Source organism: Macaca fascicularis, chromosome 13 (assembly GCF_037993035.2).
Source record: "Macaca fascicularis isolate 582-1 chromosome 13, T2T-MFA8v1.1".
NCBI classification, from domain to species: Eukaryota; Metazoa; Chordata; class Mammalia; order Primates; family Cercopithecidae; genus Macaca; species Macaca fascicularis.
This window is the reverse complement of record NC_088387.1, coordinates 111387252-111410939: the sequence shown is the minus strand read 5'-3', so window position 1 is coordinate 111410939 and position 23688 is coordinate 111387252. Positions and strand designations below refer to the sequence as shown.

At 44.6% G+C, this 23688-nt stretch overlaps 2 protein-coding genes across 18 annotated transcripts in view; one reads left to right on the top strand and one right to left on the bottom strand.

The window, feature by feature from the left end:
• The window catches only part of NOL10 (nucleolar protein 10), a 114890-nt gene extending 104704 nt beyond the window's left edge, over positions 1–10186 (bottom strand). For 5 of the 14 annotated variants that reach the window (XR_012422679.1, XR_012422678.1, XM_065527434.1 and 2 more), the window contains exons 1-4: positions 10006–10186; positions 9476–9615; positions 4484–4529; positions 1903–2001 (exon numbers count right to left, since the gene is read on the bottom strand). Coding sequence is in view for 6 of the 14 variants with exons in the window: in XM_065527434.1 (XP_065383506.1) it covers positions 1903–2001; positions 4484–4529; positions 9476–9559 (229 nt within the window). In the remaining 8 variants the exon portion in view is untranslated. Of the gene's footprint in view, positions 1–1902; positions 2002–4483; positions 4530–5845; positions 5964–9475; positions 9616–10005 lie in introns of those variants that run through there. The other 9 variants (XM_005576565.4, XM_074012358.1, XM_074012354.1 and 6 more) reach the window with 5 other exon arrangements.
• Positions 10187–10245: 59 nt separating this feature from the next.
• The window catches only part of ATP6V1C2 (ATPase H+ transporting V1 subunit C2), a 99557-nt gene continuing 86114 nt past the window's right edge, over positions 10246–23688 (top strand). For all 4 annotated transcript variants that reach the window (XM_074012366.1, XM_074012364.1, XM_074012365.1 and 1 more), the window contains exon 1: positions 10246–11787. The gene's annotated coding sequence lies outside the window, so the exon portion shown is untranslated. The remainder of the gene's footprint in view (positions 11788–23688) is intronic.

Here is a 23688-nt window from a genome sequence, read left to right as displayed (position 1 = left end):
ATGAAATATTTTTAAGATAAAATAAAACTGAGAAGTTCTGAATAAGAAGGATAGTCATTAGGCCAGGCCCAGTGGCTCACACCTATAATCCCAGCACTTTGGGAGGCCCAGTCGGGTGGATCACTTGAGGCAAGGAGTTCCAGACCAGCCTGGCCAACATGGTAAAACCCTATATCTACTAAAAAAATACAAATATTATCTAGGTGTGGTGGTGCACACCTGTAGTCCCAGCTATTCAGGAGACTGACGCAGGAGAAGACTGACGCAGTCAGCCAAAACCATGCCACTGTGCTCCAGAATGGGTGACAGAGTGAGACTCTGTTTAAAACAAAAACAAAAAAAAAAAAAAAGAAGAAGAAAAGCCACCAATTTTGCATAGAAACAGAGGATGATTTCATAAAAGAAAGTGTCATTTAACAAATCTGTATCCTAGCTTTCTTAAGTACTAGATCTGTGAGCTTAGACAAGTCACTTAATATCTCTGGATCTATACAATGAAGAAAATTTAAGTTTCTTCTAGTCTTCAATAAGGGTGTCCATATATCTTAGATTTCTTCAATTCTTTTTACCAGTTTCTGAACATAAAACTGAAGGCTAAGAGATGGAGATAGTGTTAGTTAGTACTGAGATAATCATTAACACAAAGCAAAAGAGACTGGCCTGTGTGGGTATAAAAGGTGTTACCAAAAAGAAAGTGGTTGGAAAAGGAATACTGATACCAGCAAAAAATGTTTGGACAATATACAGGACTAATGCACCAAAATCACAACCACTAAAGGTTGGGTGACACTGTTCAACACTCCAACACAGTAAAAGTTCTCTATATTTCATGATTTTTTGATAATAATAAATACTGTTAATGTAAAATCTTAGGGATATTTTTAAAAATTAGTACATTATACAGAAACCCATGTTATAAGTGACCTTTCCTGAACCTCTCATTCATTGTTAGTAGGAGTACAAATGATACGATCACTTTGGGGAAAGACTTGGAAGTTTCCCAGATTACTAAACATACACCTACCCAGGACCCAAAAATTCCACTCCTAGGTATTTACCAAAGACATGAAAGCATATACCCACAAAACAGACTTCTATGCAATTGTTCAGAGTGCTTTATTAGTAATAGCCAAAAAACTGAATGAAAATAGCCCAGGTGCTCATTACATGGAGAATGAGTAAATAAACTGTGGTTTAGTCATCTAATAATATTTTTTGGTAATAAAAAAAAGAAGCTATTGACACATATAACAACATGTATAAATCTCAAATACAAAATCCTACATGAAATAAGCCTCACAGAGAAAGAATATACAGTGTATGACTACATTTATATTAAGTTCTGAAACAGACTAAACTTGTCTATACTGAAAAAATCAGCAACGGTTGTCTCTGCACGAGTGGGAGACATTTTCTGCAGGAAAAAACGTTCTGTGTCTTGATAGAGCTTTGAGTTACACAAGCATGTGCGTTTGTCAAAACTAATCAAATGGTAAACTTAGGATCTGTGCATTTCACCAATATAAATTTATCTTGAAAAAAGCCATAAGTAAATATTGATAAATATTGAACTCCAGCTAATGATATACATGCTAAGGTGTTTTGGGGTGAAGTACACTGGTATCTTCAACTTACACTGATATGCATCAAAGAAACAAGATGGACTGATGTATGAACAAAGAGATAGATGCATGGGATAAATCAAATACTGCAGAGTAAACTATTTACTGCGGAATTTAGGTAGTAGTTAAGTGGGTGTTTATAATTTTTTCAATATTTCTGTGCGTTTTAAGTTTTTTATAATAAAATATTATGGTTAAAAACAACAACAACAAAAATCTTTCCCATCACAGCATTTCCTGGTATAAAACGCATGGAAATCATAACCAAAAAGATGCTTACCAGTTGCTAAAATGTACTGTCCGTCTTTTGACACCTTAATAGTGGTACATACAGTAGGCATTTCAAAATCCTGAATAAGTTCAATTCTCCTACGGACATCTAAAAGGAGAGAAAAAAACAACTTAGTTTAGCTAACATGTGCTTATTCTCTAACATAAGACAAATGTGTGCCAAGCAGTCACCACAACCATAAACAGGTAAAATTCATCCCAAATGCTTCCCAGCCTTGGGAAATGGTTGGCCTTCCAGCCCAACCATTAAACAGCAAAGGTTTTTTTCCTTAGCTCATATATTGTTTTTCTAAGCTAAGTATTTCATTTTCACTTTTCAAGAGGAAAAAAACTATCACCATTAATTGAAAAAAAAAAATTTCCACAACAGTGTATCAAACATTCAGTGTTATAGGAGGAAGACCATAAACATTAAACCACTTTTTGAGACAGGGTCTCACTCTGTCACCCAGGCTGTAGTGCAGTGGCACGATTATGGCTCACTGCAGCCTCAACCTCCTGGGCTCAAGCAATCCTCACACCTCAGCCCCTCAAAGAGCTAGGACTATAGGCGTATGCCACTGCACGCAGGTATTTTTGTATTTTTGTAGAGATGGGGTTTTGCCACATTGCCCAGGCTGGTCTCGAACTTCTAGGCTCAAGCAATCCTCCCACTTCAGCCTCCCAAAGTTCTGGGACTGCAGGAGTGAGCCACTGCACCAGGCCCCTAAACCACTATTATTACTCAATCACGGCAAAGAAAAAAATCTTATAATTTTTTTTTCTCCTAAATGACAGGTTTAAGCCTCCAAACTCTTTTTTTTTTTTTTTGAGACAAAGTCTTACTCTGTTGCCCAAGTTGGAGTGCAGTGGCACAATCTTGGCTCACTGCAAAATTCACCTCCCAGGTTCAAGCGATTCTCCTGCCTCAGCCTCCTGAGTAGCTGGGGCTACAGGCACGTGCCACCATGCCTGGCTAATTTTTGTATTTTTAGTAGAGATGGGGTTTCACTATGTTGGCCAGGCTGGTCTTGAACTCCTGACCTCGTGATCTGCCCGCCTGGGCCTCCTAAGGTGCTGGGATCAGAGGCGTAAGCCACCATGCCTGGCCCAAACTCTTAAGTTTATATAAGAAACTACTACCAAGCTGACTTATGCCTCTGTTGGCACCAATTATCTGCAGACAAGAGGAAATCCCTTTGATACCTTAGGTCTTTAAAGAATAAGTTAAACAAAAATATGGGAAAATAAATTTTCTTTCATATGTGACAAGCTATAATGAAGAAAACATAATGAAAACTTGTTTACCGAAATTATTTAAGTTAGAATTCTTCTTACAATTTCTTGCTGCCGTAAATTTAAAAGAATCATCTTCTACAATCATCTTTTAATGTTCAGGTTCATACATCCTACATGTAAAATTCCTTTCTTCAAAAAATGCTCATTGTCTCTGTATCTCAAACACTGATAAATGGATTTAATTCACAGGATAAGATTTTGATACACCAGAGAGCAAAGCAATAGGAGAGGCAGTCCCCCTTGGACCTGCATGCTTACTGGGTATGGCGAGATTGCAAGGCCCCAGTCACTCTAACCTGAGCCATTTCTCAGGGTTGTTTACGCTGCTGAGAACCTTGACAGACACGTCCCTTCTAGACAAAGCACAGCTTTGCTTACTGCTTGCTAGAAAAGCAGTGGACTTCCCAAGCTGTGTTGCTCAGCCACAACACAAATCCACTGTGTGCCAGGCATCCATCTGGACTGTGCTAAGTGTCTCCAGGAGACTCAAGAGGGGAACTGGCACAAATATGCTGATGTTCATGCTATTTACTGTGCTGTGAGTAATAAAATATGCATCTCTAACCCAGGAGTCTTGCCTCTTACCGTTGTTATCCATGAAACAGTAACAGGCTAACTCATTAGTTAATAAGGTAAAATCAAAATCCCATACCCACCAGGAACATACCAACCACAGTAAAAAGTTTCTTAAGAAGGAGAAAGGCAGCCAGGCGTGGTGGCTCATGCCTATAATCCCAGCACTTTGGGAGGCCAAGGCGGGAGGATCACCTGAGGTGGGGAGTTCGAGACCAGCCTGACCAACATGGAGAAACCCCATCTCTACTAAAAATAGAAAAAAAATTAGCCAGGCATGGTGGCTTGTAATCCCAGCTGCTCAGCAGGCTGAGGCAGGAGAATTACTTGAATCTGGGAGGTGGAGGTCGCAGTGAGCCAAGGTCACACCATTGCACTCCAGCCCAGGGAACAAGACTGAAACTCTGTCTCAAAAAAAAAAAGAAGAAGAAGAAGGAGAAGGGCTGGGTGCAGAGGCTCATGTCTGTAATCCCAAAACTTTGGGAGGCCAAGGTTCGGGAGGACTGCTCAAGCCCAGGAGTTAGAAACCAGTCTGGGCAACACAGCGAGACCCCATGTCAAAGGAAAAAAAAAAAAAGGAAAGAGACAACAGCATTCATTTTCCACTATATGTTACTGCATTCTTATAAATCCTCACTTGTATATGATAACAGCAAATGAGTAAAAGCATTAGAACACGGATCACTAATGCAGCTGAAGCAGGAAAAAACAATACTCACCTACATCTTTCTTCTGTAGTGCTCTCTTCTTCCTATCAGAAAGCCACTTAAAGAAAATGAAGAGACTTTATTTTAAAACAAATTTTGCTAAATTTTTTTCAGCTTGCAAAATCAATACAAGCTTATATTTAAAAATTCAAACTTTATAGGAATATATAACACATGAAGCAAAAAAATTCTCTAATCCTAACTCTACTCTTAACATATTAAATATCTCCTGGCTTTTTTTCTTGTGTATACTTACATACATTAGATAATTTCTTTTATTTTTACTTTTTTAGAGACAGGGTCTCATGCTTGCCCAGTCTAGAGTACAGTGATGCAGCGTGACTGCAGCTCACCGAAGCCTCAAGCTCCTGGGCTCAAACAATCCTCTCACCCTTGCCTTCCACAATGCTAGGTCTACTGACACGGGCCACCAGGCCCAGCCAGCTAAGAAATTTTTTGAACTACAACCTTTTACACAAGAGAAAACTAACCCATCTAACCTAATCCAATCTAAACTAACCCAATCCAATCTAAAGGAAAACAGAAAGCCTCAAATATTATGGGTTGTAACTAAATATACAGAACAACTTAATTTATTTAAGTGAGAATTTAAAAAGTGAAACATTTATAGGAGAATGTTTCTTATAGAAATATATTTTTTACAAAGAATAAAACCAGATAAGTAACTGACCAAATAGCTGATACTTGGCCAGGCACAGTGGCTCATGCCTATAATCCCAGCATTTTGGGAGGCTGATAGAGACCAGCCCGGCCAACATGGTGAAACCCTGTGTCTACTAAAATACAAAAAATTAGCCAGACGTGGTGGTGGGCACCTGTAATCCCAGCTACTTGGGAGGCTGAGGTAGGGGAATCACTTGAACACGGGAGGCGGAGGTTGCAGGGAGCTGAGATCTTGCCACTACACTCCTGCCTGGTGACTCCGTCTCAAAAAAAACAGGCTTAACCACTGGAAAACTAATGAAAATAAATTTAACAGCATTAAAAATACAACAAAAGCTGATTAACTCCAGAATGGGAGATTTTTAGGTCAAATTGTATGAACAAAAATCACAGCCCCAAGTCAAAAGTGTGATGGGGCTGGAAATGAAAATTAACTTTATTCATCAATACATTAAACAAATATTTATTTAGTATACTAAATGCCAGTAATTAGGTATAGCAGTAATAAATAAAACACGGAAAAAAAAAAAAAAAACCCTCTTGGCTGGGTGCAGTGGTTCATACCTATAATCTCAGCACTGAGGCAAGGGGATCACTTGAGTCCAGGAGCTCGAGACCAGCCTGGCACTAAAGTGGGATCACTGTCTCTACCAAAAAAAAAAAAAAGAAACTGGGCATGCTGGTGCGCACCTGTAGTCCCAGCTACTCAGTAGGCTGAGGGGCAAGGATCGTTGAGCCCAAGGGAAGTCAAGGCTGAGGTGAGCCATGATTGTGCCACTGCACTCCAGCCTGGGCAATGAGTAAACCCCTGTCTCAAAAAAAAATTTAATTAATTAATTAATTAATCAATCTAAAAACCCCTCCTTTCATGAAGCTTTCTTTCAAGTGAGGGAACACCAACAAATAAGGAAGTAAAACAATTAAAATGTCTGACGGTTATGTATGCCATGGAAAAAATAAAGCAAGAAGAGGAGATGAAGTGTTGGTGGAGAATTATAATTTTAAATAAGGTTAAGATTCTCTTGAGCAATGACCTGAAAGGCATGAGGAGGCAAGCCTGGTGAACATCTGGGAGAAAAGCAGGCAGGCAGGGGGAATCCCCGGCACCAAGGTCCTACGGCAAGTGTGTGCCTGGTCTCGAGCAGTAAGGAGACTTGTGAGGCCAGTGGAAGGTGGAGAACAGCGACCGTTGAGCTCAGAGAAGAGGGCAGGAAGGCACAACATCAAGTAGGACCTTATAGGCCACTCAAAGGACTCTGCTTTTCACCCCCAAGAGACCAGGAGCCACTGGAGGGTTTTGAGTAGAGGATCACTCTGCCAGCTTACTGATAACAGACTGTGGAATAAAGGGGTAGAGGGCGGAAACTGAGAAACAGCTTGGAAGTCAACTGCAATAACTGCAATTGCATAATCCAGGGTGACAGTGTCTTGATCAGTGGCGGTAATGGAGATGACTGGATTCTGGATCTATACTGAAGACAGAACCAACAGCATTTTCTAATGGATTGTATGAGAGCAAAGAAACAACAACAAAAAACCTCCAGTGCTTTTGGCATCAATGGCTTGAGGGATGGAGTTGCCACTGACTGAGAGAGCAAAGACCACTAGTTTGGAGGAGGGGCAAATGTGGGGGGAAAGCTGGTGTTCTACTTTGGACAAGTTAAGTTTGAGATACCTATCAGACATGCAAGTAGGGATGTCAAGAAACAGCTGGACACACAAGTCCAGTTCAGCGTAGAGGTAAGGGCTAGAAATGTCAATGTGATAGTTAAGGATACGCAGATGTGCTTAAAGCTGCATCGGATCACCTGGGGAGTAAATGTAGAGGCTTCTCTACATTAACAAAAAGGTAAAGCCCAGAAGGAGAGAAGCAATATTTGCACAGATCAGACAATAGGGTTCCACGTGTAGTTTAGGTACCACACCTCAAAGAAATAACCAGAAAACGGCCAGGGGCGGTGGCTCAAGCCTGTAATCCCAGCACTTTGGGAGACCGAGGTGGGAGGATCACGAGGTCAGGAGATCGAGACCATCCTGGCTAACACGGTGAAACCCCGTCTCTACTAAAAATACAAAAAATTAGCTGGGCATGGTGGTGGGCACCTGTAGTCCCAGCTACTCGGGAGGCTGCGGCAGGAGAATGGCTTGAACCCAGAGGGCGGAGTTTGCAGTGAGCAGAGATGGCGCCACTGCACTCCAGTCTGGGTGACAGAGCAAGACTCCGTCTCAAAAAAAACAACAAACCAGAAAATATTAACCAGGACAAGCAGGGGGTTCCAAATCCACTCAGCTCAAGCTACTCTCCCTACCATTCCACTGGAACTCCTCACCAAGGTCAATGGTGCTGCATCATGCCAAAGTCGATGGTCTCTTTTCTGCCTTCATCTTACTGAAGCTCTCATTAGCAGTTGACACAGGTGACCACTCCTTCTCCTTGAAACACTTGCTTCTACAAAAGCACACATTTCCGAGTCTCCCCTTCCATCAGTGCCTACTACTCCTTCTTCTTTGCTGGGTTCCCCTCCTCTTCTTAGATGCAAACGTTAAGACTGCCTGAGGTCCTCAGCCCAGTTCTCTTCTGTTCATTCTCTCACAATTTGCTCTCACCTAGTCCCAAACGATGACAGTGACTTAACTGCAATCTCCATACTAGTATCCATGCAACTGCTAACTACTCAACATTTCCATTTGGTATGTATTAGAACTTCAAATGTTCACTATTGAAAATAAAAATCTTGGGCCAGGCGCAGTGACTCATGCCTGTAATCCCAGCACTTTGGGAGGCCAAGGCGGGTGGATCACGAGGTCAGATCGAGACCATCCTGGCCAACATAGTGAAACCCCGTCTCTACTAAAAATACAAAAATTAGCTGGGCCTGGTGGTGTGTGCCTGTAGTCCCAGCTACTGGGGAGGCTGAGGCAGGAGAACTGCTTGAACCCGGGAGGTTGCAGTGAACCAAGATCAGGCCATTGCACGCGATCTCAAAAAAAAAAAAAAAAAAAAAAAAAATCTTGATTCTTTTTGCTCACTATGTTCCTCCTCTCCACCCTTTAACGTGTTCCTTCTTGATTCTTCTCCATGTCAGTTAGCAGCACCACCATGCACCCACTTGTTCAGACTCAAAACTGAAGAGTTCTCTGATTCCTTCCTTTTTGTCACCTCAACTTCCCTCTACCAAGAATTCAATCCATTAGTAAGTTCCATCAGCCCTATCTACAAAATATGTCCTGAGTCACTGTGTCTTAGCATCTCCTTTCTTCCCAGGCAAGCCCAAGTCACCAAAGTCACTCACCCGGACTACCTAATTCATCCCCACTCGAACCCTCCCCAGCCAGTCATCTGTCACACAGCAGCCCACGTGGAAACACAACAGTGACTTCCAGCAGCACTAAGAATAAAACTTGAACTTCCTACCTTTCCTACCAGGCCTACCTCTCCAGCCTCATCCACTCTGCCTTCGTCCCCTCACTCAGCATACTACAATCACACCTGTGCCTCTTCCGGTCCTCCTACATATCCAGTACATTCCCATGTGGGGACCTTGGCACCTTCTGTTCTCAGCACTGAACTCTTCCCCCATCTTCACATGACTGACCCCTCTTCATCATTCAAGTTTCTGCTCATATGTCACCTCTTGTAGAGAGGCCTTCCCCGAAGGTTTTATCCAAAACACTTTCAACACTTTATCCAAAACGGCTCTCTTCTAATCATTCATCATGAAAAGTACTTTTTGACTACCTGAAATTGCCTTATTTGCTCACTTGTTTATTTTCCTTTTCCCCAACAGGGAACCTTATCTGAAATGTCCACCATATATCCCAATACTTAAAACAGAGTTGCTTGCACATAGTAACTTCTTAACAGGTGCGGAGAATGAATAAACAAAATGAGAAAGCTCATGAGGTGTGAAGAACAACTGGAAGACAGGGCAATATTTAAATCAGAATTTTAGGAAGAAAGGAAAAACCTAAGCACTGGCTCCAGATTTTTGTAGAAGCAGACACATGGAAGGAGGGCTATATTTATTCTGTTTTCCAAGGGCAGGACTCAGACCAACAGTGGCATGCTATAAGGTGACATATTTGAAAAACCACTTTCTAACAAGTGCAGAGTCTCAAAATGGAAATGAGCTTCCACAAAAGGTAGTGCTTGGACAGAGGCTTGATCACCACGTAGAAGAAACAAAAGAAAAGTTTCATAGCCTAGGTGTGTCATGCTGGACAAGTCACCATTCCCCTTCCTGGATCTCAGCTGCATATTAAACACATTATTAAATCTCAGCTGCATTATTAAACACGAGAAGATTGGAAGCGAATTACCGATTTGTCCAAGCCCTTTCCAACTTTAAGACTAGGAATCAGGTTAAGTTCAGCATGTCTCGAAAATACTGTCCTCCACACCATAAATTCTGCAGATGCGAAGTCTGTATCTCCCTTGTTCACCGTTGTATCCCTAAGACCTGGCAAATGAAAGGGACTCCACAAACAGCTGATGGCCATATGGGGGAGAGATCTGTCCATGTTTTCCTTCTCAGTGTGTGGCAAGGACTGTGAACATCCAAAGAAGCCCAAATGGATGCGTTCTCTGGAACAGAAAACTTTACAAAAGTTCCAGCAAAGTTCACCGACCCTGATTATCCCTTGGTCCAGCTTCTGGCGCGGTGACGGCAGTGTCCTCGTTTCCCAATGCCTACACCTCCCCAGGAAACTGTCAGCCGCCTCTGGGCCTCCCCGAGTCGGGGGCTGACCAGGGTCCAGCTAAAACAGACGCTAGGGCCCAGGAGAGGGGCGGCTGTCCCACGAGGAGGACGACCCCAAAGAGTTCGTGAGGGGGCCGGAAAGTGACTCACCTCAGGAAGGGACTTGCCGCAGCTGAGACTGTAAATCTTCACCTCATTGAGGCTGGAAACCTGCATGGCGGCGCACAACACTGTTCAAGTCCCGGGTCCTTTCCTACCAGAGTGCTCGGGCACCGGAATCCCCGGCCCTCAATGCCCCTGCTCCGCCGGCATGCGGCCGCTGGCGCCGGCTGATGACGCACTTCCGGGCGCCGGAAGACGTGCGCACGTTCCCAGAAGAGGGGAGGGGGTGAATGCGGGAAGAGCGGCGGCCGGTAGGGTAACTAGGGAAGTTCTGGCAACCCGGCGCGGCTGTCGGCGACTCTCCTACTGGCAAGACTAGACACTGCTCTCCCTGCTGTTAGCATCCCGAGCGGCAGGAGGAGGCTTTCGAGTCTCTGCCCAGGCCGAGATGTCATCCTTCCAGGCGGGGACGAGGCGGTTCAGCGAGCAAACCCAGCGAGCGAAGGCGACCAGGGTGCGAATTCCGAGTGGAAGTGTATTCTTTTCTCTCCTCCAGTGTTTCTGAGATGTTACGTTAGAAGTACTGTTTGCCGGGTGCAGTGGCTCACGCCTGTAATCCTGACACTTTGGGAGGCCGAGGCGGGCCGATCACCTGAGGTCAGGAATTCAAGACCAGCCTGGCCAAGATGGTGAAACCCCGTCTCTACTAAAAATACAAAAATTAGCCGGGCCTAGTGGCGCGCGCCTGTAATCTCAGCTACTCTGAAGGCTGAGGTGGGGGAATCGCTTGAACCCGGGAGGCAGAGGTTACCATGAGCTGAGATCGCGCCACTGTGCCAGCCTGGGCGACAGAGTGAGACTCCGGCTCAAAAAAAAAAAAAAAAAAAAAAAGACTGTAGAGTCATCTTCAACCCATTCCTATCTCTGGCCCTCACTTTCAGTATCTAAACCTGGATATTTCTAATTATGAAATATTTCCTTGAAGTAATTTGTTTTCATTCCTCCTGCTGAGACTCAAATACTTACTATTTTTGGATTATCACTTTCCCAACTGATCTTACCGCCTTTGATTTAATGACTAAATTATTTTATGCCTTACTTTCTAAAACCCAAATGTTATTGTTTTGCTGTCCTACCCAGAACATTTTTGGAAACTCTCAAATACCAACACCACATTGCATCTGAATTAGGTTGAGAGTTCTTCGTGGACCCTATATCATTTGTCTTATATTCCCTATCCACCCCTACCCAGAGTACCAGAACAGTGCCTGGCCTCTATTAGGCATTGCTACATATTTACATTTAGCCATGTAGTAGGGATATATTCCTAAACTCTGTCCTCAAATTTAAGATCCTCCACGAATTTTTAATTTTCTGCACTGGTTACAGTTAAGAAAAACTGTAAACGTCCTTGGGAAAGGTGGCTTAATAGAATGGTTAGATCACAGACTCTGGCTTGGCTTGGTGGCACAGGTCTACAGTCCTAGCTACTAGTGAAGCTGAAGCAGAATCACCTGAGCTCAGGAGTTCTTGGCTGTAGTACACAACGAGCATTGGGTGTCCTCAGTTTGGCAGCAATATGGTGACCGCACAAGAGCCAGGGACCACCATGTTACCTAAGGAGGAGTGAAGCAACTCAGGTCAGAAATGGAGCAAGTCAAAACTCCCATGCTCATCAGTAATGGGATCATGCCTGTGACTAACTCTGCACTCCAGCTTGGGCAACATAGCAAGACCCTATCTCTTGAAAAATAAATAAAGATCACAGACTCTGAAGCCAGACTGGCAGGGTTCAAATCCTGACTGCCATTTTTAACTGGAAGACCTTAGGTAAGTTACTTCACCTCTCTGTACCTGTGTAAAATGGAGATAGCAATAGTATCCACTTGACAGAGTTATGAGGATGAAATACGTTCACATTTATAAAGCGTTTGGAACGCAGTACTTGGCACATAGTAAGACCATGTAAGTGTTTGTAAAATAAAACAAAATAAATGGCATATACCAAATAAGTGGAAATGTATCCAAATTCCATTAGCATTTCCTTTTTAACAGTTTTATTGAGATACAATTAACATGCTATAAAATGTCCCCATTTAATGTACAATATAATGACTTCTAGTGTATTCAGAGTTCTGCAACCATCACCACAATCATTTTTAGAACAAAAAGAAACCCCAGCCTCAATTAGCATTCACTCCATGCCCCATCCCCCACCCAAGCCCTAGACAACCACTAATCTACTTTCTGTTGGGGTTGTGGGTTTTTTCCCATGGGGGCATCTCACTTTGCCATCCAGGTTGGAATACAGTGGCATGATCATGACCCACTGCAGCCTCAAACTCATGAGCTCAAGCTGTCCTTCCACCTTAGCCTCCTGAGTAGCTGGGATTACAGGCATACCACCACAGCTGGCTGTTTTGTTTTTACAGAGATGGGTCTACCAGTTAAGCATCCCTAATCCAAACATTTGAAATCCGAAATGCTCCAGGGAGCATTTCCTTTTGAGTATCACATTGACAGAAAGTTTCAGATTTTGCAGCATTTTAGATTTTGGATTTTCAGATTAGGGATACTCAACCTGTATTTTATAAGGGCACCAATCCCATTCATGAGAGCTCTGCCCTAAAGACCTAATCATGGGTCAAGCACGGTGGCTCACACCTGTAATCCCAGCACTTTGGGAGGCCAAGGCAGGCAGATCATGAGGTCAGGAGTCCGAGAGCAGCCTGGCCAACATAGTGAAACCCCCTTCTCTACTAAAAATGCAAAAATTAGCCAGGCATAGTGGTGCGCACCTGTAGTCCCAGCTACTGGGGAGGCTGAGGCAGGAGAATTGCATAAACCCGGGAGGCATAGGTTGTTTTGAGCTGAGATGGTGCCACTGCACGCCAGCCTAGGCAACTCCGTCTCAAAAAAAAAAACAAAAACTAATCATGACCAGGTGTAGTGGCTCATACCTGTAATCCTAGCACTTTGGGAGGCTGAGGTGGGCAGATCACTTGAGGCCAGGAGTTCTAGACCAGCCTGGCCAACATGGCAAAACCCTGTCTCTACTAAAAATACAAATATTAGCCAGGTGTGGGCGTGGGCACCTGTAGTCCCAGCTAATGTGGAGGCTGAGGCACGGGAATTGCTTAAACCCAGGAGGCGGAGGTTGCAGTGAGCTGACATCACAGCATTGCACTGCAGCCTGGGCAACAGAGTGAGATCCTGTCACACACACACACATACAAACACACACAAGACCTAATCAATGTCCCACCTCATACCATCACATTGGGGGTTAGGATTTCAACATGAATTTTGTGAGGAGCATAGCACCCTGTCCTGATCCAAAGTCGTAATTTTTTGTTCCATATAGTTCAGCCTTTGGTAATATTAAAAACAGCATAGCTCACTGCAGATCTCTGCAGATGACTGTCTTTTTTTTCTTTTTCTTTTTCTTTTTTGAGGCAGGGTCTCTGTCACCCAGGCCAGAGTGCAGTGGCACCATCTCAGCTCACTGCAACCTCCACCTTCTGGGCTGAAGCGATGCTCCCAACTCAGCCTCCTTGAGTAACTAGGTCTATAGGTGTGCACCAACATGCCCAGCTAAGTTTTAAATTTTTTATAGAGATGGGGTTTTGCTGTGTTGGCCAAGCTGCTCTTGAACTAGGCTCAAGCGATCTGCCTGTTTTGGCCTCAAGTGCTGGGATTACAGACCTGAGCCACCACGTCCAGCCTGTTTCTCTTTTTAAATGTTTTATATGTATATATATACACACACACACATATATCGCTTATATATATACACATATGTCATATATATACACACACAGACATATATATATATTTTTCATAATAAAGATGTGGTCTCACTATGTTGCCCAGGCTGGTCTTGAACTCCTGGGCTCCTGTGATCTTCCTGCCTTGGCCTCCCAAAGTGCTGGAATTACAGGTGTGAGCCATGACACCCAACCAGATGATTCTTCATTTTTCATACACATCCACTTAAACATTTTGTCTCTCCAACCAAGAGTGTCAGAGCTTATAGTCAGGAACCACATGCAAGGGCACATGGTGTTTACTTTGAGATGAAACGGGGTATCCACAGTCCTCATGCCAGGACAGCTCCCTCTCCACAATCGCTGGCCTGAGAATTTGACCTGCTTCCCTTCTGGGTTGCTTCCCGCTGAGAATGGAGCTGCAGTGCAAGGTGCAGCTTCTCCACTGTTTCTAGTATTGTGTGTCACACAGCATCCTGTCCCTTTAAGGGACATTACATTTAAGGCAGTCATGAACTGAAATGTAATGCTGTATTAGAAGCCTGTGCTTGCAGCTCAGAGCACAGACTTCAGAGCCAGACTCCCTGCGTTTAAACACTGGCTCGACCCCTTGCTACCCATAGAGAGCTTGTAGAGAGCGAGTTAACCTAATGTGTCAAATGAGATTAGTAGTACTTAGTTCAGAGGGTTGTTAGGAAATCAGTGAGTTGGGCCAGGCACAGTGGCTTACACCTATAATCCCAGCACTTTGGGAGGCTGAGGCAGGTGGATCGCCTGAGGTCGGGAGTTCGAGACCAGAGACCAGCCTGACCAACATGGAGAAACCCCATCTCTACTAAAAATATAAAATTAGCCGGCCATTTTAAATATAAAATATAAAAGATATAAAATTATAGGCACGGTGGTGCATGCCTATAATCCAAGCTACTCGGAAGGCTGAGGCAGGAGAATCGCTTGAACCTGGGAAGCAGAGGTTGTGGTGAGTTGAGATCGTGCCATTGCACTCCAGCCTGGGCAGCAAGAGTGAAACTCCATCTCAAAAAAAAAAAATGGCCGGGCACAGCGGTTCCTGCCTGTAATCCCAGCACATTGGGAGGCCTAGGAGGGCAGATCACGAGGTCAAGAGATTGAGACCATCCTGGCCAACACGGTGAAACCCCGTCTCTACTAAAAATACAAAACTTAGCTGGTCGTGGTGGCACACGCCTGTAGTCCCAGCTACTCAGGAGGCTGAGGTAGGAAAATCACTTGAACCCGGGAGGCGGACGTTGCAGTGAGCTGCGTTCGTGCCACTGCACTCCTCCAGCCTGGCAACAGAGCAAGACTCTGTCTCAAAAAAAAAAAAAAAAAAAGTTTATGTCAGAAATCACTGATTTCAGGACATCCATTTTTTTAGCATCTCTGAAAGGATGTGTCTAGTGTATTGTGCATATCTTGAGGGAAGGGTGCATCTTATAGGTAATGGTCTTTTGGAGTCAATAAAATAAAGTGCGTATAAAGCACTTAGAACAGTGCCTTACACAGAACACTACATAAGTGCTAGTTACTAGAAAACCAAAACATTAAAAACAGTTCCAGAAAAACTAGTTGTTACAGATTCCAACTAACCTTAAATGTTCTGGTGTTAGTTGCCATTCCAGAAACCTTCAAATAACATTCAAGCTTACTCTCCTAATTCTTTTTTTTTTTTTTTTTTCCAAGACAGTGTCTCACTCTGTCGCCCAGGCTGGAGTGCAGTGGTGGGATCTTGGCTCACTGCAAGCTCTACCTCCCAAGTTCAAAGAATTCTCCTGCCTCAGCCTCCCGAGTAGCTGAGATCACAGGCACGTGCCACCATGCCCAGCTAATTTTTTTATTTTTCGTAGAGATGGTGTTTCACCGTGTTGGCCAGGCTGGTCTCGAACTCCTGACCTCAAGCGATCTGCCCACCTCGGCCTCCCAAGGTGCTGGGATTACAGGTGCGAGCCACCGTGCCCAGCTCCTCTCCCAATTCTTTACCTCCATGGCCAGTGGGTCTCCAAAGCATTTGGTTCCTTCTTTCCAATATCAGATTCCTTCTCTGTTCCTGCTGCCGCTGGAGTTCAGACCTCATTCTGTCCTACCTGGCCCACTGCAGTCCCTTTTCCTGTTCTCCCGGCCTCAAGTCCATCTCCCATAAGAGACAAACTCATTCTCTCTAACAGGCAAATCTGATTATGGTGCACTCCTACAAAAACTCTTCAGTCCTCCTAAAGCCAAAAAGAACTATCTGAAGGTCGAGTGCAGTGGCTCGTGCCTGTAATCCCAGCACTTTGGGAGGCTGAGGTGGGCAATCGCTTGACCTTAGGAGTTTGTGACCCACCTGGGCAACATGGTGAAACCTCGTCTCTACAAAAAATACAAAAAATTAGCCAAGTGTGGTGGCACACGCCTGTAGTCCCAGCTACTCGGGAGGCTGTACGAGGATTACCTGAGCCTAGGGAGGTCAAGGCTGCAGTGAGCCATAATCGTACCACTGCACTCCAGCCTGGGTGACAGAGTGAGACCTTGTCTAGGAAAAAGAAAATACTACATTCGAACACCCTTACGGGTTCTGGCCTTATGGGCACCTGGCCCCTCCTTCATTTTCCAGCCAGAGCCGAAGCTGCTGCCTCTGTCCTGCATTCACTACCCTCTCCGAAAATCCTGGATTACTGACAGCCTGAAAAATACAAGGCCTCTCTCACCCTCTTCTTGCCTTTGCTCCTGCTCCTCTGGCTACTTTTAACACCCTCCTCTGTGTGGTGCTCTGGTTTGAATGTCTCTCCAAAACTCACAGTGAAACTTGATCTCCAATGAGGCCGTATTGAGAGCTGGGGCCTAGAAGAGGTGATTGGATCATGAGGACTCTGCATTCATGGATAAATCAGTTAATGGATTCATGGGTTATCATGGGAGGGGAACTGGTGGCTTCATAAGAAAAGGAAGAGAGACCTGAGCTGGGACACTCAGCCCCTTCACCATGTGATGCCCTGCACCGTCTCAGGACTGCAGAGTCCCCACCAGCAAGAAGGCCCTCGCCAGATGCAGCCCCTCGACCCTGGGCTTCACAGCCTCTATAACTGTAACAAACTCTCTTTCTTTATAAATTACCCAGTTTCAGGTATTCTGTAGTAAACAACAGAAAATGGACTGAGACACCTGGATAACTCTCCTGAATCTTTTCTTCACCTGCAAGACGTCCTAGAGATCAAAGTTCTCATTGTGTATCATCTCACTGTTTTGTTTCTTAAACTAGGGCTTACAATTTTTTTTTTTTTTTTTTTTTTTTGAGATGGAGTCTCCCTCTGTCACCCAGGCTGGAGTGCAGTGGCCAGACCTCGGCTCACTGCAACCTCCGCCTCCCTGGTTCAAGCACTTCTCTGCCTCAGCCTCCTGAGTAGCTGGGATTACAGGCACCCACTACCATGCTCAGCTTATTTTTATATTTTTAGTAGAGATGGGGTTTCACCATCTTGGCCAGGCTGGTCTTGAACTCCTGACCTCATGATCCACCTGCTGTGGCCTCCCAAAGTGCTGGGATTACAGGCATGAGCCACCACACCCAGCTTTTTTTTTTTTTTTTTTTGGAAACAGTCTCGCTCTGTTGCCCAGAGCTAGAGTGCAATGGTGCCATCTTGGCTCACTGCAACCTCTGCCTCCTGGGTTGAAGCAATTCTCCTGCCTCAGCCTCTTGAGTAGCTGGGATTATAGGCATGCACCACCACCCAGCTAATTTTTGTATTTTTAGTAGAGATGGGGTTTCACCCATCTCTTGAACTCCTGACCTTGTGATCTGCCTCCCTTGGCCTCCCAAAGTGCTGGGATCACAGGCGTGAGCTACCACACCTGGCCTACTCTTGTATTCTTTTTTTTTTTTTTTGAGACGGAGTTTCACTCTTGTTGCCCAGGCTGGAGTGAAGTGGCTCAATCTGGGCTCACCGCAGCCTCCGCCTCTCGGGTTCAAGTGATTCTCCTGCCTTAGCCTCCCAAGTAGCTGGGATTACAGGCATGCACCACCATGCCCGGCTAATTTTGTATTTTTAATAGAGACGGGGTTTCTCCATGTTGGTCAGGCTGGTCTCAAACTCCCGACCTCAGGTGATCCGCCTGTCTCAGCCTCCCAAAGTGCTGGGATTACAGGCGTGAGCCACTGTGCCCAGCCTACACTTGTGTTCTTAAGATAACTGGCGCCAGGCGCAGTGGCTCATACTTGTAATCCTAGCACTTTGGGAGGCCGAGGCGGGTGGATTACCTGAGCTCAGGAGTTTGAGACCAACCTGAGCAACATGGTGAAACCCCATCTCTACTAAAATACAAAAAATTAGCTGGGTGTGGTGGCGTGGGCCTGTAGTCCCAGCTACTAGGGAGGCTGAGACGGGAGAATCACTTGAACCTGGGAGGCAGAGGTTTCAGTGAGCTAAGATCCCACCACTGCACTCTAGCCTGAGCAACAGAACAAGAATTCGTCTCACCAAAAAAAAGGCCGGGCATGGTGGCTCACGCCTGTAATTCCAGCAGTTTGGGAGGCCGAAGCAGGTGGATCACCTGAGGTCAGGAGTTCCAAGACCAGCCTGACCAATATGGTGAAACCCCGTCTCTATTAAAAATACAAAAAATAGCCGGGCGTGGTGGCAGGCACCTGTAGTCCCAGCTACTCAGGAGGCTGAGTCAGGAGAATCGCTTGAACCCAGGAAGTGGAGGTTGCAGTGAGCCAAGATCACGCCATTGCACTCCAGCCTGGATGACAGAGCAAGACTCCGTCTCAAAAAAAAAAAAAAAAGAAAAGATAACTGGCTGGGTGTAGTGGCTCATGCCTGTAATCCCAGCACTTTGAAAGGCCGAGGTGGGAGGATCACTTGAGGCCAGGAGTTGGAAACCAGCTTGGCTGCATGGTGAAAACCCATCTCTACTAAAAATACAAAAATTAGCTGGGTATGGTGGCACATGCCTGTAATCCCAGCTACTCGGGAGGCTGAGGCGGGAGAATCGCTTGAGGCTGGGAGGTGGAGGTTGCAGTGAGCCAAGATCTCAAGTTCGTGCCACTGCACTCCAGCCTGGGTGACATAGCGAGACTCTGTCTCGAATGAAATAAAATAAAAGAGAGATAACCTTTAGGGGTTTTTCTTCTATTAATGCTTCAGTGATAATCTTTTTATAGAAGCACACCCAATTCTCTGGTTGGCCATCTTCTAAGAAGCACTGCTGCTTGATTTCAGTGCCAAGTTTGCATTAAAATTTACAATTCACTGGTGCCATGTGCCACTACTATTTTTTCTTTTTATTTTAAGACAGAGTCTTGCTCTTGTCGCCCAGGCTGGAGTGCAGTGGCGCGATCTCAGTTCACTGCAACTTCCGCCTCCCTGGTTCAAGCGATTCTTCTGCCTCAGCCTCTCGAGTAGCTGCGACTACAGGCATGCGCCACCATGTCCGGCTAATTTTTGTTATTTTTAGTAGAGACAGGGTTTCACCATATTGGCCAGGCTGGTCTCAAACTCCTGACTTCATGATCTGTCCTCCTTTGCCTCCTAAAGTGCTGGAATTACAGACGTGAGCCACTGCACCCAGCCTCTGGCTAATTTTTTGTATTTTTAGTAGAGACAGGGTTTCACCGTGTTAGCCGGGATTGTCTTGATCTCCTGACCTTGTGATCTGCCCGCCTCAGCCTCCCAAAGTGCTGGGATTACAAGCATGAACCACTGCGCCTAGCCCCACTACTTTTATTGTCTTGACTCAGTGATTAGGAGAGGGTCTGGGCGGGGCATGGTGACTCATGCCTATAATCCAAGCACTTTGGGAGGTCGAGGCAAGCAGATCACTTGAGGCCAGGAGTTTGAGACCAGCCTTGCTGGTGGTACGCGCCTGTAGTGCCAGCTACTCGGGACGCTGAGGTGGGAGAATCGCTTTAATCCAGGAGGCAGAGATTGCAGTGAGTTGAGATTGCACCACTGCAATCCAGCCTGGGTGACAGAGTGAGACTACATCTCAAAAACAAAGGAGATGGGTCTGGTAGGAGGTAATATGATATGGGCAAGTTTGAGCCAAGTGAAAGTCAATGATGTCATGGCTCACTGTGGGAAAAAGGGTTTTGCAATTGACCAAATCGAAATCAGGGGTGGGAAGAATTAAGTCATTCCAGGGAACGTGATAGTGCAGGGATAGAAGCAAGAGAACTCTTGCCATACCTGAGCTCTCCATTCATTTAGCAAAGAGCAGATTTCCATCAAAACAGTATTAATCATCGCACTAAATTAATTTGAATTATACTAGGTTGAAGTTTTAAAGTTTTGCTTGAAAATAACTTATAAAGGGCCGGGTGTGGTGGCTCACACCTGTAATCCCAGCACTTTGGGTGGCCGAGGTGGGCGGATCACGAGGTCGGGAGATGGAGACCATCCTGGCTAACAGGGTGAAACTCTGTCTCTACTAAAAAAAAAAAAAAAAATTAGCTGGGCGTGGTGGCACACGCCTGTAATCCCAGCTACTCGGGAGGCTGTGGCAGGAGAATCACTTGAACCTGAGAGATGGAGGTTGCAGTGAGCCAGAATCACACCATTGCACTCCAGTATGGGTGACAGAGCGAGACTCTGTCTCAAAAAAAAATAAATATATATATATATATAAATTTGTTTTGGTTTGGTTTATAATAATAAAAGAGTTAAAAGCATAATACATTTTGTAACTAGGTTTGTATTTGTACATCTTTAAGTAACATTTAAAAGAATTATGTCTTTAGTCAATGTAGTGTCCTGGACTCAATGCTAGAATAGAGGGAGGATATTAGTGGAAAAGCTGGTAATATCTGAATACAATCTGCAGTTTAGTTGACAGCATTGTATCAGTGTTCGTTTCATATTTTGATATATATACCATGGTTATGTATGATGTTAACAACCAGAGTGCTGGGTGGGGGGTAAATGGGAACTCTAGGATATTTGTAGGATATTTACAACTCATTTTCTGTTTTTTGAAATTAAAAAGTCTTAAGAACATATATATTTGTTTGTTTGTTTGTTTGTTTGTTTTTGTGAGACAGAGTCTCACTCTGTCAACCAGGTTGGAGTGCAATGGTGTGATCTCAGCTCACTGAAGCCTTGACCTCCTGGGATCAAGAGATCCTCCCACTGAAGCCTCCCGAGTAGCTGGGACTACAGGCGCACACCACCATGCCTGGCTAATTTTGTTCATTTTTTGTATTTTTAAAAAACTTTTATTTTTTATGTTTTATTTTTTTGAGACAGGGTCTTGCTGTGTTGCGCAGGCTGGAGTGGTGTCGCCACTTGAGGTCAGGAGTTCGAGACCAGCCTGAACAACGTGGTCAAACCCTGTCTCTACTAAAAATACAAAGTTAGCCAGGCATGGTGGCACATGCCTGTAGTTCCAGCTACTTGGGAGGCTGAGGCAGGAGAATTGCGTGAACCCGGGAGGCGGAGGATACAATGAGCAGAGATTGTGCCACTGCACTCCAGCCTGGGCGATAGAGCAAGACTCCTTCTCAAAAAAATAATAAGTAGGAATACAAATAAAAGTCTGGCTGAGATGTTTGTCTGCACTGACAAGGAATTCTAGGGACTGATGAATGAAGTCAGGTGGCTTGGCAGTAGGACAGACCAAAGACCCTTAGACTTGACCATGAAGACCCTTGCTAGAGCCTGGGTCCCAAACCATGCCATAGTCAACGCCCATACCCTACCAAAATCAGGGGATGCCGCCTCATTGTACATTTCCTCCTTCAATCACACACCTAAGTGTTGTATGAGTAATACCAAGTACAAATAAATGTGCATTTCCAATCTATTCTGGGGAGGGACATTTAATTTATAGAATCCTTTGAATAAGAACATTGTCAGATACTTACTGAGAATAAGCACAGGCTAATTACGCTACATAGAATACAAATTGACCACAAAGTGACTTCTGTGCCTGAAAGCTTATCACAACCTCTACCTTTGTGATGAAACTGCTGACTGACATTGTGACACTGCAGTCCGTTCAATCACGACTCACGATGCCTGATCTTAGGGCTTCTCACACACTGTCATTGGTTAACTGCAGTTTTCAGAACTGAGTAACTGGACTGTAACACTATGAACGTTTGACCTTGTAAGAGCATTTACGTTAATCAGATTATAACAAAAGCCAAAGCCATTGATTTTGGAAGAAAGCAACTTACTTCATGGATGATTTGCCTGAGATCTCTAGAGCTCTAGGGCTGCCTGTTTATATCACAGAAACAGAGACATTAACAAGTATGAGATGTGCCAAGGCCAGGCATGGTCATACAAGGTCCCCCTGCTCAGAAGGGCCCCACACTTGGTTTAACATTCTACTGTCAACTCTTGAAATTCTTAACCATTTTTGAACAAGGGACCCCATGTTTTAATTTGGCACTAGGTTCTTGAAATTATGTAGTGGGTCCTGTGCACACAGCATTATAGGCACACTAAGAAGGGACCCCTACTCATTTGTGGGGTACAGGAGACTTTCAGAAAAACAGAGTACAGGGAATATCAGGAAGTACAACTGAAGGGTGGGGAAGGGTCAGATCATGAGCACACCACATCTCAGGTCAAAGCCATCAGGACTTCATCTTAGAGCCCATGGGCTTTGAACCAGAGTGGCACGGTCAGATTTGCAAGAGCAGTCTCTCTGAGGCTGAGTGCAAACTAGATTTGCAGGGTCCGGCCTAGAGCAGAAAAACTAGTTATGCCGTGATTGCATTTACCCCCATGAGTAACAAGTAAGGCCTACATTAGCACAGTAGTCGTAGGGACAAAGAGTCACGAATGAATCCAGTAAGATTTAGGGGGCAAAGTCAGCCAGCCTTAAAGATTGTTGTCAGGGCTAAGGAAGAGGGCGAAGTTAAAAGTGCCTCCCAGTTGCAAGGTCAGGCAGGATAGTAGATAATGGTACTCTACCTAAGATAGAATATACATCAGTAAGAGCAAGTTTTGGTGCACAGTTGAATAGGGGAGATAAGTAAACAATTCAGGATGAGACTTATTTTTAAGATTCCAGTTCTCTATACTTTCAACACAATCTCGACCAGAGTCTCAGTAATCGTTTTTTTGATAGAAGTTGACAAGCTGATTCTAAAATGTATATAGAAATGCAAAGTGTTTTTTTCTCAAAACACTTCATAAAAGAACAAAGTTAGGCCAGGCATGGTGGCTCATGCCTGTAATCCCAGCACTTTGGGAGGCTGAGGCGGGTGGATCACCTGAGATTAGGGGTTTGAGACCAGCCTGGCCAACATGGAGAAACCCCCGTCTCCACTAAAAATACAAAAAGTAGCCAGATGTGGTGGCACATGCCTGTAATCCCAGCTACTCGGGAGGCTGAGGCAGGAGAATTGCTTGAACCCAGGAGGCAGAGGTTGTAGTGAGCCCAGATCGCACCACTATACTCCAGCTTGGGCAACAGAGTGAGACTCCATCTCAAAACAAAAAAACAAAAAACAATAAAAAAAGAACAAAGTCAGAGGACTTACACTGCCTGATTTCAAGACATACTACAAAGCAACAGTAATGAATTATGTACTTTTAGTTTGAGAATCTCCAAACAGATCATAAAAATAATAAAGAGCTCAGAAATCTATTCCAATTTGTGTAGTTACCTGATTTTCAACAAAAGCACCAAAGCAATCCAATGGGGAAGGAAAATTCTTTTCAACAAATGGTACTGGGATACTGTGTATCTGTATGGCCAAAAGTGTACCTTGAGTCCTACTTCTATCATACAAAAAATATTAATTCAAAATGGACCATAGGCCAGGCATAGTGACTCACACCTGTAATCCCAGCACTTTAGGAGGCCTACATGGGTGGATCTCTTGAGGCCAGGAGTTCAAGAACAGCCTGGCCAACATGGCAAAACCTATCTCTACTAAAAATACAAAAATTAGCCAGGCATGGTGGCATATGCCTGTAATCCCAGCTACTTAGGAGGCTAAGGCACTGATATTGCT